Source organism: Pholcus phalangioides, unplaced genomic scaffold, assembly GCF_987345545.1.
Source record: "Pholcus phalangioides strain wild (caught in Gottingen) unplaced genomic scaffold, Ppha-v1.0 ptg000002l_1, whole genome shotgun sequence".
Classification (NCBI taxonomy): Eukaryota; Metazoa; Arthropoda; class Arachnida; order Araneae; family Pholcidae; genus Pholcus; species Pholcus phalangioides.
The window spans coordinates 7027317-7044740 of record NW_028301595.1 but is presented as its reverse complement, the minus strand read 5'-3'; the positions used below and the strand labels follow the sequence as shown (position 1 = coordinate 7044740).

General features: G+C 37.9%; 1 protein-coding gene across 2 annotated transcripts in view; it reads left to right on the top strand.

Moving 5' to 3' along the window:
* The first annotated feature begins 2129 nt into the window (after positions 1-2129).
* Positions 2130-17424, top strand: part of unc-45 (unc-45 myosin chaperone) — a 36914-nt gene continuing 21619 nt past the window's right edge. The window contains exons 1-5 of one of the 2 annotated variants that reach the window (XM_089237665.1): positions 2130-2333; positions 5291-5556; positions 8952-9127; positions 12331-12420; positions 16779-16949. In XM_089237665.1, the coding sequence (XP_089093791.1) occupies positions 5295-5556; positions 8952-9127; positions 12331-12420; positions 16779-16949 (699 nt within the window). In that variant the 5' untranslated portion in view covers positions 2130-2333; positions 5291-5294. Of the gene's footprint in view, positions 2375-5290; positions 5557-8951; positions 9128-12330; positions 12421-16778; positions 16950-17424 lie in introns of both variants that reach the window. The other variant, XM_089237656.1, reaches the window with a different exon arrangement.

Below are 17424 nucleotides of genomic sequence, written 5' to 3'. Positions count from 1 at the left end.
AAAAAAAAACAATTTTCAGATAGAAAATCGGAATAAAATTTTTGAAAATTTCATTGTAAACAAATTTTAAAAAATCTTTAACAAATTTTAAAAAAGATCTTCAATTCTACAATCAAATGCACTTGACCCCTTGGCTTACGAGTGAATTGGCAAAAAAATTCGGTTGCTCCCCCATTTGACGAATCGGTAATAAAAATAATAACCTTGTCCTAACCTAACCGCACGTTAGAAAAAGGGAAAAAAAAGTAGAATAAAAGGAAGAAGAAGAAAAAACAAATCAAAAAGTAAGACAGCATAATAGATAAAGTAATAAGAATGTAGGTACAAAGTTAGATTTCTCTTTTTACCCTCACCCTACCTGTTCTTTTTTTTCACTCTTATAAGGGGAAAAAATCACTATCAGGGAATACAAAAAACCAAGAGGAAAAAAAATTGTAAGGTTTCAACAAAGCTTAGGGATAATCAGGAGAGAGGAAAGAAAACAGAATGAACTTGTTTGAATTTATTCCACTGGTGTTTGGACGCAATATTACGTCCTTTGATCGTAAAGTGGTTAAAATTTTAGCATTTTCTTCCGGATAGCTGAGGAAAAAATTGTACATTAAAAAAAAAAATTGGATCTTTTTTTGTAGTGTCCCTTTTCTCCTGATGCCCTAAGCACGCGCTTTTTTGCTTAGTGGTTAATCCGGCCCTGATTCGGCTACATTATTCTCCACGTCGAATTCATAGTATTAAATATAAAATATGTACTGCTAAACTTTGTCGATGATAGCAAATGCAATACGCAATTTGCTATATGCAAAGCATAATATTAGAAAAATGTTTTGAGAAGTCATTGAAAGTATTTGCTTTGTACCACAAATTATTATAAAACATTTTTGAAAAAGTTCTGTGATGTAGAGTTTCTTGAAGTTTAACCTGCTGATCCATGGATCACAAAGTGGATAATAGGAGTTGTATATAGTGGCATGAACATTACTCAGATGCAGAGGCGGATTAAACGATTGGCGGACTGGGAGCGCGCCCGGGGCCCTGACTTCTGAAGGGCCTCGAAAAAACTCAAACTTTACACTTTTTATAATTTAAGGGGCCCGGTGTTTTCTCTTGCGTCGGTTGGCCCTGAAATCACTAAAATCCGTTTCAGCTCAGATGAAATCAAATTCTTCAACTAACACTCTTCTCTCAAATAAACTAAAAATAGCCACATGAACACAGACTTCTGGAATATCCTTCCCGTGAAATTCAGTCCAAATTGTATCTTTGCCATGAAGCTGGGCTGGAAGAGATCTCCGAAACGGGATAAGTCCAGTGACAAAGTTCTGGCGTTCATTCATTCTGTCCAAATCAAAGCTTTTTTTTTTCTTTCCAACCGAGCACAACTCAGGTCTATCGTCATAGGCAATTTACTACCTATTGAGTTGTGCCGGAAGTGTAAGTGTGTGTACCTAACAGTCTTAGTGCGTATCTAGTGTTGTGTATGATTTTTCAGTGCTGCCATCTATATCTCAGAAGTGAAGTGTAGTGACTGAATATTTGTACTGTTTGTAGGCCTGTTGCTCTCTGTGGCGAGACTTTTTAACGAGGAGATCGACTCGCATTTGCTCCTCGAAGTTGGGAACCACAGAAAACCAACTTCAGCCGACCACCACTGTGGTGGGGCTCGAACCCGCGTTCCCGCGATGCGAGTTCGTAACTATGACCACTCGACCATCACAGCGGCCCCAAATCAAAGCTGCATTAAGAGTTGCTTGCCAACCGTTTGAACTGCCAACCTTTCAAGCGGCTTTGGTCCAAATTGTGTGTTCGTAAACCAAGACTGGTCGTAAACCGAATCTTTTTTTTCTTCTAATTATTTTTTTTCCAGAGAAATATGGTCAGAAAAGTGATAGCAAAATATGACTGTGAATCATGAGTCACAAAACATTTCATCAGTTTGTAATTTTGTAGGTCGTAGGTGGTTTTAAAAAAACAGACGTTTCACAGAAAGGAATATTAATTGATTTGTTTTTAATAAGAAAACCACAACGGTAATAAAAACCCAAGCAGAAAAAATCGAAACTAAAAAAAGTTCTGCTGATCATGTATGGCCAGGAGGAATCCGCGATACTGACATCCAGTAGTGCCACGAAATGTTGTCAAACTGAAGCCGCGCCGAAAATGGAATGTACTTTAAATAGATCGGACCCATGATCAGCCCCTCGCTTTTACCTGTGCATGCTCCCTATTCTTGAATGACTGGAAGCATCTAGAAGAGCCACGTGCCGCCCATCAGCTCTATAAATTGAGGAGCTCTCGAAACATTAAGCGAGTTGAAGTTTTTAAACTATTCAACGGTTTGTATTTATCATTTACGCACCATCTACGTACTTAAAAGGTATGTTTGTATTTAAATATGAATTTGGGTTAGTACACACATTGGTATGATGTTATCGAGCTCAATATTTCCATGGATATCCAGAGGCGTATTTACTGGAGGGGGGAGGGGCTATAGCCCAGGGCGGCGAACTTTGAGCAATGAGCGGTCAAGAAAATTAGTTGAATGGGTCAAGGGCAGTGAAATTTTTTCCATTCATGGGCTGTAAAACCATAAATCTGCCTGTGCCAGAGAGCGAAGGATTATAGGGTCGATGAGTGACCAAAACATTCACTTAGGATTTGCAAGCATGTAAGTGACCTAGAGAGCAAGAGACCAGGTCAGTGAGCATAGCCGCAACTAGAATCTTGGTCAGCAGAGTCAAGCATGCATTTTGGTTCCTCCTTGTAATGTTGAAAGAGGTAAAAGTGTGAAATTTGCACCCTTTCTGGTCCAGAGCGCGGGGCAGCAGACCCTCCAGCTCCACCCTAGTTGCGGCCCTGACAGTGAGTCACTGAAAGAGTGACGTCGAGAGTTTGTGACCAAAACAGTGTGATGTGAGCAGTCATAAAAGTGATCTAACGAGCGAGGGTCCAGTTCAGAGTGAGCGATCAATAGTGATCTATAGAGTTTACAAGCATGTAAATGAACTAGAGAGTTTACAAGCATGTGAGTGGCCAAAAGAAAAAGAAAGACCAGGTCTTTGTGTAAACGTAAAGATCACCATGGAGCAGCGATTCCCAACATTCCTCGATCCAGGGAGCCCTTTCTGGTATATAAGTTTTATGGTGGAGCCTTGTGGGCCTATGTTTTATTTATTCATCAAAGTTACAAACTTATTTTCATTGTTAAAAAATATTTTATATTTTTTCAAAGTTACTGTTTTTTTCTCCTCGAGCAGCCACTGAGCACCGGTTGAGAACCGCTGCCCTAGAGTGTGGGTAAGCATGTGAACAACCTAAATAGAATGTTCAAAAGAAAGACCTAATGACCAGTACGTGATCAACCAAAAGAGTTACCAAGAGAACAAGCTCCTATATCATTGATCAAGCAATGGAATGACAAAATAGAGTGTGTGGGCATAGTAGTTACCTAGATATTTTGTGACCAAAATAGTGCTTAAACCTGTGACGGATCAAAAGAATGACAGAAAACAAAGGACCAGGTCAGTGAGCAACCAAAAGGGGTGACCTAGAGAGTTTGTGACCAAATTAGTGTGCTAGCATGTGATCAATCTAGAAAGCAAGCAACCAGATCAGCAGGCGATAAATAGAACATGATAGAGTGTGATCATTAGAGACCTAAAGAGTTTACAAGCATGTAAGTGGCAAAAAGAATAAGCATGGGACCAGGGCAGTGAGCAATCATAAAAGAGTGACCTGGAGTATATCTTGGCCACCAAAACAGTGTGTAAGCATGTGATCGACCAAAAGAGTGCCGTTGAGAACAAGCTCCTATGTCATTAAGTGACCAATAGAGATCACCTAAGGAGTGTGTGAGCATGGGATTGACCTAGAGATTTCGTGACCAAACTAGTGTGTGAGCATATGAGGGACCGAAAGAGTGACCTAGATTGCTAATGACCAGGTCAGCAAGTGATCAATACAGTGACCTACAGAGTTTGCAAGCATTCAAGTGACCAAAAGAGCAACCTAGAGAGCATAGAATGAGGTGTATGAACCAAAACAGTGGTGTATGCAACCAAAACAGTGGGAAAACATGTGACCAACTGAAAGATTGACCTAGAGAACATGTATCTTTATCATTGAGCAACCAATAGAGTGACCTGAGTTACTAGTGTGCAAGCATAGGAGTGACTTAGAAAGTGAGGGACCAGGTCAGTAAACGGCTAAAAGATTGGCCCAAAATGTGGCAGAGAAAGTGTACAAGCATATGAGTGGCAAAAAGAGTGACAGAAAAAGAAATATATTTATAGTGGAGGGAGGACAAGAGGGCTGCCTTGGGCGGCAAATTTGAGGAATGGGCAGAGAGTGTCCTTAGAAGGGGAGCAGTGATGAGCCAACCGAGTATCTGTTTTAGCGGACACCTCCTGTTAATGGACACTTTTCAAATCTGCAACACCTCAATATATTTCGCTATACATTGTTCCGGATAATTTTCCACAAGACTTCGAGATCGCAAAACAAGAAGCAGTTTGACGGACAAACACAGATTTATTTACGGAACAGCAATTTACACGTATTTAAAAGCTAATCAGAGAGCTGACTGCTCATCGAATCTCTATTCGAGTCTCTTTTAGCCTCTCTGAGCCTGCCATCTTGTGAGCGCCGCACTATTTATAACCCCGGAGAAACTTCGAGAAAGAGAACATTCCACAAAATTCTATTTTACAGTTTCCTAGTCAGCGGCGCCACCATACGGAGGGGTTGAACCAATGTCTGGACAGGCGGGACTTTCTGGAATGTTCTAGCCAATAGCATCTTCCTCCGATGAACCGAAACCGGCATCAACCGATTTCGATATTTCTGAGAGCCATCGAACAAATTGTGCCATCTATCACCTACAGATCGCAACAATATTGATGGACGTTCCCCATTAGCAGACAATGGTGAGTCCCATGGTGTCCATTATTGAGAGGTACCAAAGTATGTATTGGTATTATCCATGCCCTCTTTTCATGGCCCATCTAGTCTATATCAGCTTATAGTTTAGACCAAGACTTAACAAATCGCAGGCACCAGATCGCTATGGTGATTAATTGGTGTTGGCACCTTAAATTTTTTATGTGTGATTACTATCACTACTGGTGACTTACTACTTACTGGTAAAATAAATACTTGGCAAAATAAAATATTTGGTTGGCACCCAGATTTTTTTTATTGATATGTGAAGCCCTTGTTTGAACCTATGTGAATACACATGTCAAGTTTGTACAGCTTGTGTCATTTATTGATTTGATAAATGTTTAATTTTCAGAAAAATGCCTGAAATAAATGAGATAACTGAGACGATACCTGAAGGAAATGCCAAGCTCAAGGAGGATATCGGCGCTCTTCAGTTCAAGGAGAAGGGCAATTCATTTTTTTCTTCCGGAGATTACGGAAACGCTCTCAAAATGTACACCAAAGGTCTGAAATTATGTGAGGCGTCGGATGATGATAAAGTGACTCTCTTAAAAAATCGAGCCGCAGCCTATTTGAAGCTGCAAAAGTATGAGGATGTCGTTGCTGATGCTACTGCGGGTAAATTTATTTGCTCATGTATATTTTTATTTTTTAAGTTATGTATTTAAAGGCCAAGAGACTAAAAGTGGTATTCCATTTTTGACAGGTTTCTACTTCTTGAAGATGCACACATTAAAATTATTGGTGGGACTACCTTTTTATTCCGTTCAAAACATAACTATTTTCAACTTATACAGTGCCTGTTTTAAACAGACTTTACTTTACTATTGAATATGTAATAAACATGCTATTATGATCGAAGTGTTCAAAATTTTCAATGGGATGGATAGGATGGACCATGAACTTTTAGTACACCGCCAATCGACTGCTTTTACAAGGGGACACCAGTATCGATTGGTGAGGGACAATGCAAGGTTATGGTGTCGCAGGGAATTTTTCTCTAATAGGGTTGTTAATAAATGGAATAGCTTACCCCCGGAGGTAGTAAATTGTAACACAATTGACACGTTTAAAAAGAAATACGATAAACATGTTGGGGTAAATCGAGAAGCTATCCATTCTTAGAATAAGACAACCATAAGTATTCTTTATGGGCGTTGTATAATATTTTATCATGTGTATATATTGTTTATAATTTGTGTTAATTGCATTTTTAATGGGGTTGCTGTATTTTTGAAACATATGACATCCATATTTTTATGGGCATCTTTTTATCAGCCACCTCGTTGGGCATTTTGCCTGTTGTGGCGTTGTATTTGTATTTGTATTTATTGCTATTCTCACGAAATAGGACAAAAAATGAAAGAAAAGTTATTGAAGAAAAAAAAGTTAATTGACAAAAATTGACACTACTTACCAAGAAATGAAATATAGTCAGCAATAGAGTTTGTTAAAAATTAATTTTAATTTAAACATGTATATGAGATAGATTAAACATGAGATAGACAAATCCGACAAGACATTTTGCCTGTGTCAGCATGTAACTTGATATTTATGCTTGACACTCGCAGCATGTTTCATTTACACTCATGTCCATAAATTGAGGATAATGCCATCTCCGGCAAATAAAGGTTCAGAAACAAAACAAACGTTACTTATTCATAAAGCCCATTTATTAAACAAAAGATAAAGAACAAAAACGATGGTGTATGTATGACACCATTCATAAAAACTACGATTTTTGCTCCCTGGAGCAATTGTAAAAAATATCTCCTTTACAAAAACTTACTATTACATGGTTTGTATGATGGTTAATACATTGTATGTCTCCCATGCGATGAAATACAGTCCGTACAACGCCTAGGCATTCTGAGTATCAAATTATCGATCTGATCTTGGGGAAGATCACTCCACTCAGCAAGCAATGCTCTCTGAAGTTCCAGTACACATGTAGGAGGTGGTTGACGGGCTCCAACTCATCGGCCAAGCATGTCCCACACATGCTCTATCGGATTCAAGTTAGGTGAGAATGCTGGCCATTCCATACGGGTTATATCCTCAGATTCAAGGCATTCGTTTACGATGTTTGCTCGGTGAGGATGGCCATTGTCATCCATAAACACAAATTCTGCGCCCATGGCACCCCTAAATAAACGTACATGTTGTTCCAGAATGATGTCCCGATAAATTTGGGGCTTTCATGGTTCTGGTTTGAACATGCAGATCTGTTCTGGAACCCAGTATAATTCCACCCCAAATGAGCAATGCTGCACCACCGTAACGGTGTCGCTCAATGATGTTGTCTTGGTGGTAATGGGTACCTGGCGTTCTCCATATGAAAGTCAGACGTGAATCAGACTGCCAGCTAAACCTGGACTCATCGGAAAACATCACACAAGCCCACTGTGACGATGTCCACATTGCATGTTCTCTACTCCAGGCTAATCGCTGCCGACAGTGAGTTGCCGTGAGCGGAACACATCTGACAGGCCTGCGAGCATATAGACCAATATCTCCCAAACGTCTGTACAGGATTTGCCTTGAAACTGTGGTACCCATGGGTGCAGATAGCTGACGAGACAGGGCGGATGCTGTGCTCCGTCTGTTTCTTTTGGCAGTTACTACCAAATACTGGTCTTCATTCGGCGTTCTAACTCGGGGGCGACCTGTACTGTAATGTCTACTGACATTTCCGTTATCTTGGAATCGTTGCCAAAGCCTAGAGGTGACACTTTTGGCAATTCCAAGTTCCTCGGATACTTCCATCTGAGTACGCCCACATTCCAGGCAGCCGATAATTCTACCACGTAAAAAATCATCCACATGCGTCCTCTGTATCATAACTATTCGCTTATGGCACTGAGCGCCTTACAGAACTCTTGTGAACAATTTTACTTCTTTGACACCATTCCTTATATACCCCCCCCCCCTTACACTCTCGTCATTGTGACATACTATCGGCATCATCTGGTGGCTTCCCGAAATTTGCATATCATTCTTGCAGATGTGTGTGATAATTCTACAGGTGAAATTTTTACTTTAGATTTCGATTTCCGTGTGATTCTGAATTATCCTTAATTTATGGACAGGAGTGTATTTTGATAGATCATTTTCAACTTGGACTAGCACTGATACTCTGGATGATTTTTTTTTTTGTCTACTGCATTTTTATTTTCATTTTTTCATTTGTGTTTCTTGTTCTTTTTTTTTTTTTTTTTTTCGTCAATTTTATTGTGACAGCCAATTTCTAATTTGTCTCTGTTTTTGCCAGAACACGTGTTGAATTTTCGAAACCAAGTCTTTAGATCAGCATTTCCTCAACCTTTTTGAATCCCAGGACCAGTAAAATGTTTGGAATTTTTCCTATAGACCATCATGAGCAGTGTTACCATATTACCTGTAAAATATGGAACATTCCTGCATTTTTAGTTGGAGAGAGACCAACTGTTTCATACATTATCGTCCCATTTTATCAACAAAGCTCACTTTGATAGGTTATCCTTCCTAAGGTTGTAAATAAAGATTATTTTCGTAACTTTATAAGCTGCAAAAGTTTTAGTTACAATGAGCATAAATTAGTTAAAATAGCATATAAAAAGTATTTTCTTTCTATATATTAATTTTTTTCTGATTTTTTGTCAGCTTGGGGGGGGGGGGCACACATTATACTTTAGGGCTTAACAAATCCAAATCGTTAAGTTGCCATGGCGAATAAAAAATTGGTATTTGGCACCTAAAATTCTCTTAAGTGTGATTATTAACTCAACTGATTACTTAATAATTACAGACAAAATGGGGGAATACTCTTTGCTCCTAAAATATTTGGTTAGCGCCTTTTTTTTTCTCAATTTGTCAATATCTGGACTATATGATGGCACGTGATTACGTAAAGATTGTTTGTGCTTTATTTTTTACCAAAATCAAGTCAATTGTATGCCTGTTGTCATTCTGTTGCGAAAGATTTTAAATAGACATCACAGTGAATTTTTTTTTCCCTTTTCCCCTTGCTGTAGCATTGGAAATTTCACCAACTGATGTGAAAGCTCTGTACAGGAGATGCCAAGCTCTGCAGAGTTTAGAGCAGTACAATGAAGCCTTCAAGGATGCCAAAGCAATTCTGCATCTCGAGCCAAAGAACACTACCATCCTGCCCATTTTGAGAGATCTGACTGCAAAAATGCAAGAAAAGGTAAGCAAATGGTTGAGCTTCAGATTCTGACGGCTAGATGAATTAGGGAAAGAAAATAGCTCCAAATTTTCTAGCAGCTAAACACACTTTTTTTTTTCCAGGAAAAACTGTCCTAATTCTCTTTCTTTAGGTTCCTGTACAGGCTGTCCCAAATTGTTTGTGCAGCGGATACTTCTGCAACCTTTGACTTTAGAAACTTACTTTCAGTTACAAAAACATTTACAAATGACGGCAGTTACTCAAAATGTCCTAAATTTTTCAAGGTAGACTTTATACATAAAAATAACTGTTTTATGTAGACCAGTGATTCCCAACTTGGGCGTTAATGGCCCCTGGGGGTGGTAGAAGCTACAGGTATAACATAGGATCCTATGGGTTAGATTGCGTTGGGGGCGATGGGAGAAAAAATTTCTGAAGAAGGGCGCAATGGAGCAAAAAAGGTTGGGAAACTATGATGTAGACCCTGTGTGCTAAAACTTTGAATTAGGGAAATGTGAACGTGATTCTGAGAAGTAATTTACAAAAAATTCCATATTTTCAAATGCAATATCGACAGAGATATAATGTTTGTCTTACAAGGAAAAGGTACTAAGGTGTCATCCTAAAATAAAATCTGAAAATATTCAAGTTAATTTTTTCAGATTTTTTTCTCATCTAGAAACACATAAAAACCAAAAAATTAGCGGTGTAGTGCAATTATTAAACCCACAAAAAATATTTTTAAAATGGCACCAGTTAGCTACTCACCTCTGGTGCTTCTTGGCGGAATCTATAAAAAAATTCTTTTCACACTCTGGCTTTCCTTTTTCTTCCTGTAGCTTTTTTATTCTTGAAACTAGTTATTTACTTTTTTTCTTCTTTCTTTGTACTGTACCCATGGCTGCAACTAGATATTTTGTCACCCCGGAACGAACCAACATTTTGGCATCCCTTTCCATGTAGGAGAAGCAGTTACAGGGTGGATTCTGCATCCAGCACTCAGGGTGCCACACTCGCCTGCTCCCCCTAGTTGCTGCCCTGACTTTACCTGATTGTATGTTGAATGATGTCACTCTAAGACTTCAGGGTTGAAGGATTTTTAAATTCATTCTTGGTGTCCAAAATATTAATATATTTTTTTAAAATTCCGAATGACCCATAATAATTCTGCCAGATTTTTTTTTTTAAATATTTTTATGCATATTTAAATGAGTAGAATCTGGCAATCTTTTCAAAACTTTGTGAAGTCACCTTGGGACCCTTTCCTTGATAGAAGTTTTCAGCATTTATCGCCAATGAATAAGGGTATTGTTCGCAATTTGTGGAGTGTAAATTAAATTCAACATTTTTAGACTTCTTTAACTGCCCAAATAATTGTCAAAAATGTGTTTTTTATTTATTGTGAATGACAAAATGAAATGGTTGAATTCATTTTATTTGTGTGCACTCCCGTAAATATGACAACTTTTGAGCTAATGGAAACTTGCCAACACAGTGATAAGTTTACCAAAACATAGTGATTTTATATATTTAAAGTATTTACATAAATATTACATTAAAAAATATAACATTTTTTGCAAATGACTTTTCAGAGCAGAATCTACATTTCACTAATTGGAACTTTTATTATATAAGTGTTTGTATAAAAAGTTAATTTCCTTATTTTTTATATATATAAAGTCCACACCGCTTAATGTGATCATATCGAGATTCAAGGTCTTTGATAACAATAACCGAATAATAATTATATCCAAAAAAAAACCTGTTTGTAAGTGCGGTGATCACATACATCCCGTCGAATGTTAAATTTCTTCTTTTTTTTTGTCATTCTATTCCAAAACAGAACTTTTTTTTCTCCTTCAAAATAAAATTTGCATTTTTGTTATTCTCAGCCATTGTGAGGCGTAAAATGTAACTGTCTAATGTATATCATAAATTTTGATATTTCTTTTATAATGTACAATTCGTTTCATAGATCCTTTGAGAAAGTCTTTCGGGAAAAGAAATTTGAATCTGGTCAACTGATCAAGAACTGAAGTGGGCCATTTCATAAGAATATGAAACTGGTGGGCAACTTTGAAGAAAGGGCATCCAACAGTGCGGCAAAAGTCATAATGATTGACAAAAAAACAATACGTCATTGCCCACGAGTGAATATTTTTTCTCTTTGCTAATGGCCAAAATAGAAAGGCTGGTGGGCCAAAATCCCCACCAAGTTAACATGTTCAAAAAAAGCTTGAGCTGTAGTAAAGCGGTTTTTTTAAATCATACATTTGCCTTCACTGTAGGAAGTCCATTGCAAAAGCAGCTCCACATTTATATGAATTACAGCGAATACTATGGGCTGATTATAATATTAAGTACAGAAATGTTTGTCAACAAGTTGGGGGACACCTTATATCCTCCTACATAGCCTTGCAGCCTGATAAGGATGCTTACAGAAAAAAAATTAAATTTCTTTAAATCTTGCTTCAGAATGCAAAAAAAAACTTTTGCGAAAGAAAGATTTTTAACATTATCCAAGTTTCATTAACATTAAGTCTCCATAACTTCAAAAGAATTTTTTCCCATGTTGTGATAATGTTCCATTGCTTGCAAAAGTGATAACAGTACCTAAATCACAGCATTATCTGTGATTCTAATGAACGGTGTCAACTTTACCATCCCTCAAACAAATTTTGAGATTTTAAGTAATCCCACCGTAATTCAAAAAATTTTTGTAATTGAAAATTTCTAAAGTCAATGCTTGCAGAGATATTTGATGCGCAAACAATTTATGACAGCCTATACTGATTCTTGAGTCACCAATACTAATTTTTTAGTCGGCATGACAAACTTGTTCCTGGGTTCAGCGGCGGATTAAAATCAGTTGAGACCCAAGGTGCAAAAGAAAATATTGGGCCCTTAAATTAGCAAAAAGTGTGGAGTTTGTACTTTTTGGGGCCCTTTAGAAGTCAAGCCCGAGCATGCACCGTTTAATCCGCCTCTGCCTGGACTATCAAGTCTCAGGTCAAGGCATGCTGAATTTGTCATTCATTCAATTGTTTCTCTTATATTGAGAGTTTTGGAATCCTTTGGCAAGGAAATAAGGAAATATAAGTTAGTAATTTATGCCAAGCCCTCATTATCAGATTGTTTATTCTCACAATGTTGATCAGGAAATATTAAATAATATTATAGATCAAATGCACGTTGACTTGAAATTTTTTATTTTTTTATGTTAGGTTAAAGAACAAGCTACCACGATGAACAGGGTGAAGAACATGTTCGACCTGCTCCTTGGAGAAGAAACTACCACCGAAAACAGGATACAGGTTAGAAGTTGCTACAGACTTAGTTCTGAAGTTTTAGTTAATTATAATGGCCATCGTCTATTGTTAACATCACTTTTATGTCATTAAAAATGAAGTTGAACCTGGTTAAGATGAACTCGCTAATATTATGTGCAGAAATATTTTGTGTGTTGGGCATAATGAAGTTGCTGTTTTGTTGATTAATACAAAATTTGTATATCGCAAAGTATTTTCTGTGTTTCTCGGACTTTGTCTTAATAAGGTTCAACTGTAGTCACTCATAGGAATGTTATTGTTTCAAAGGAAGTAGACCTTATCTAGCTATTATATTGAGGTGAAGTTAGAAAGAAAAGTCATCTGGTCTTACTAGGAATTGAATCCAGATACTCTTACAAACCAGGCAAGTGCGCTAACACATACACAACTGGAGACACAACCCTGCCTTCATTATATAAACCCTGCCGGCTTATTTCACGCACTGTGGCATGGGGAGCTGAAGCAGAAGCATTAGTATCCTTCCTTTACTTCAGCAAATGGCTCCTTGATGGGATGATAGAGAGAGCATCATCTCAATATTATTGTAAAATTGTATTGTATCAGACTCAGCTGTTACTTTCAAGGGACTATCGCAAGGGATGGGAAAAAATTTGATTCTCTCAAGTCTATGATGTATTTTGTATAAATGCTGCAGGCCTCTAAAATGATGTGTTTTTTAAAATGTTGGGGCTGTGTGTGTGATTAAATCAAAAAATATGATAGATACAGCTGTCTTTCATCTGATTTCATTAACATGTTTTAGACCATGGGTGCACAATCTCTTTCCTGTGGGCCAAATGTAGCTCACCAAAGGGTTCCATCCGGCCTGCAAAAGGTGCTCCGATAGGAAGTATCAGTAGTAAAAGGCTAACCATCAGGACCGTCATTTCAACTTTTTCCGGGGGGGAGGCAAAGCACATATACTCAATGTATGTGTGTGTATATATATATATATATATATATACCATTTTTAGTGTATTTTCAAAAGCCAGGAGGGGGCAACGACCCTGCCCCCCCCCCCCCAAATGACGGGCCTGCTAACCATTATTCCTTCATAAAAACATAGGAAATGAGAATCCACGCAGGCTATCGCCAATTATCTGAAAACAAAAACTGCCGGAGGTAAGCAAAGTTGCCAATTATGAACAAAATATTGTCAAAATTAAGTAAAGGTGCAAAAAAAAGTCAAAGAGAAATAATGGCTATCATTAAAATTGATGGAAAATCGTCAATAGTAAGAAATAGATTTGCAACTCACAATTGATTAAAATGTATATTGCTGGCATGTATGTGAAATACAACAGATTTGGAAAACTGGCTGAATGAAGAGATATTGGTGTTCCAGGGAAGGAAAATTAATCTCTGCCCTCCTGTGACACAAACCCTGGTCTCTCATTTGCCAGACAAGTGCTCCACCAACTTAGCTATGAAGGCAGATAGAATTCCCCCCCCCCCCGGGGCATATGTAAACTGAAGAGCCAAAAAAACTGGTACAGGCATGCGTATGCAAATAAATTGATATGGAACCAATCAGAGTACGGCGCTGTGGTCGGCAACGCCTATATAACACAACAAGTGTCTGGCATAGTTGTTAGATCGGTTACTGCTGCTACAATGGCAGGTTATCGAGATTTACGTGAGTTTGAACGTGGTGTTATAGTCGGCGCACGAGAGATGGGACATGGCATCTCCGAGGTAGCGATGAAATTTGGATTTTCACGTACGACCATTTCACGAGTGTACCGTGAGTATCTGGAATCCGGTAAAAAATTAAATCTACGACATCGCTGCGGCCGGAAAAAGATCATGCAAGAACAGGACCAACGACGACTGACGAGAATCATTAAACGTGACAGACGTGCAACCCTTCCGCAAATTGCTGCAGATTTCAGTGCTGGGCCATCAACAAGTGTCAGCGTGCGAACCATTCAACGAAACATCGATATGGGCTTTCGGAGCCGAAAGCCCACTCGTGTGCCCTTGATGACTGCACGACACAAAGCTTTACGCCTCGCCTGGGCCTGGCAACACCCACATTTGACTGTTGAGGACTGGAAACACGTTGCCTGGTCTGACGAGTCTCGGTTCCAATTGCTTCGAGCTGATGGACGTGTACGGGTATGGAGACAACCTCATGAATCCATGGACCCTACATGTCAACAGGGGACTGTTCAAGCTGGTGGAGGCTCTGTGATGGTATGGGGCGTGTGCAGTTGGCGTGATATGGGACCCCTGATACGTCTAGATACGACTCTGACAGGTACGTAATCACCTGCACCCATTCATGTCCATTGTGCATTCCAACGGACTTGGACAATTTCAGCAGGACAATGCGAGGCCCCACACGTCCAGAATTGCTACAAAGTTTCTCCAGGAACACTCTTCTGACTTTAGACACTTCCGCTGGCCACCTAAATCCCCAGACATGAACATTATTGAACATATCTGGGATGCCTTGCAACGTGCTGTTCAGAAGAGATCTCCACCCCCTCTTACTCCTACGGATTTATGGACAGCCCTGCAGGATTCATGGTTTCAATTACCTCCAGCACTACTTCAGACATTAGTAGAGTCCATGCCACGTCGTGTTGCGGCACTTCTGTGTGCTGGCGGACGCCCTACATGATATTTTGCAGGTTTACCAGTGTTTTTGGCTCTTCAGTGTATATGATGAATAGTTCCTGTGAGGGAAGAAATGAATTTTCCTTCCCTGAAAACAGTGATATCTCTTCATTCAGTCAATTTTCTGAATCTGTTGTATTAACAGGGGAGAGTGACGTCTTTCTACATATATGAGAAATGATTACAATTAATTATAGCAGTTAGTCACAATTACCATCATATAATTTATAATATTAGTCCTTAATTTCAGTAAAAAAAATTAAAATCCCAAAGTAAGATTAGTTGCTAATCTGAAAAAATGGGACGTTTTGTTGAAAAGTCAAAATGACCAAAATTTCAGAAATGGTCCATAAAATTTGAATCATACATCATGCTGTATATTCTGATTTCTGGTCTGCAAGTTAAAGAAATTCCAATTATTTATTATGTACTAAATAACAATTATTTAGGAGCCACCACCAACAAACCCTATTACACAGCGTGTCTAGGGAGTCCTCGCCAAATCCTTTTTTTTTTACCTCTTAACAGGTTATTGAAACTTAGTTTAATTGGAAAAAGTATCCAAGTAGATTGCCCATTATGTTTCTTATTTTACTAGGGACTCTCTAGTAAACTTTTTGGACATGTATTTATATGCCGTGAAACCCCATATTTACCTTATTACGCAGCCATTCAGTTATTGTGGTGAGCCACAAAATGAGTGATCCCGGCCCTGTAGTAATTTCAGTAACATAAAAATTGGTCTTTGCAGACCCTCATTTCAAATGTTAAAAAAGAAAATGTTCAAGAAACACTTGCATCACTTCTATTAGTCATAATAAAAACTCAAAGGTTTTCAATTTTTTTGGGCTTTTATTTACGTTCCCGGCATGTGATTGAAAAAAAATACATGCCCAGTAATAATTTTTATATGCCCCGGGCATGTGGAGAATAAATTTGTTCAGCCATGAGTTTACTGAATCAAAAAACCACTTACCATAATTTTCTGAGTATAGTAAAACCTCTGTTTTGTAGACACCGGTGGGACAAAAAAAATTGTCTGTGAAAGGGGGTGTAACTGTTAATCAGGGGTTTGAAAAGCATACTTTTATTATACACAGGGAAATCAGGGAATTTGGCTGTAAAAGAAGGGTGACCGTATTTGAGAGGTGTCTGTTAAGAGGAGTTTTACTGCATATTGCACGAATTTCACATTAAAAAAATATTATGTTGTTGTGCGTTCTGCAAACTATAGACTGCTGCTTATTCCATGAGAGGTTGTAATAGAAGTGTATATATATTTTTAAAATTTATTTAAATTATGTCAGGTGGCATATAGATAGAAGTAGAAGAATCAACATTTTTTTTTTCAATTTGATCAACAACTGCTTCCATTCTCCATTCCTTAAGATTTCCTTATTGGTGAATGAGATTTTATATACAGATTATAGGCAGGGGTCTGTCCAGACCTTTTTTTGTAGGAACCTTTTTTGTGAAAATTTTCCTTATTTTGTGAAAAGTCATTAATTTTGTGGAAAGAAAAATAATCTAATTAATTAATCGCAAAAGAAATGAAGGACAATATTTATTATTTCATCAATTTCTATTTTGTGAAGGGTGCGTTTTTCAGATTCAGGATTTTGTGAAGGGTCTGGAAAGCGAACCCAAATTTCTGTTTTACAGACCCCTGATTAGACATTTTTTTTTTTCTAAATATATGTTTCTCTGCATTCCCATTCCAGGCAGCAAATAACATACTCGTGCTGTCCAGGGAAAAAGCTGGTTCAGAGGTAATATGCAGAGAAAGCGGAGTCATGAAGTTGTTAGCTGCAAAGAAATTAGAAAAGAATGAAGAGATCTCTATTGCAGTGATCAGGATACTGGGCGAGCTTTGTCGTAATAACCCGAAGAGAGTAAGTGCTTAGAAATATTTGTTATGTAAGAGGATTGAAGCTGTTCAGGTTTTACCAATGTATTTGAATGATTAAATACAAATACAAGGCCACAACTGGCAAAATGCCCAACGAGGTGTTAGCTTCAATCAGCAAGTTATTTAAAAACATCTTTTTAGTCTCTGTATACTTGTTGTATCTTAGTATAAAAGACATTTATGCCTTGGCAACAGGTATGTAATGTTTTTTGAATTATTTTTCATAACTATTGGCCAAATATCAGTGATTTTTCTTTCAAGTATTTTAGGGTGTTTTCTTTAAGGCCAAATCCATCTTAATAGCAATAGTTAATGCATCACCTCTATATGTTAATAAATATTACAACTGCTTAATCATAGATGCACCTTGTATAAACATTCCTTTGGAGAATTTCTAATGAATTGGTACATACAGGATGTGTTATGTATGCATATATGTGTGACTTTAACATTTATGT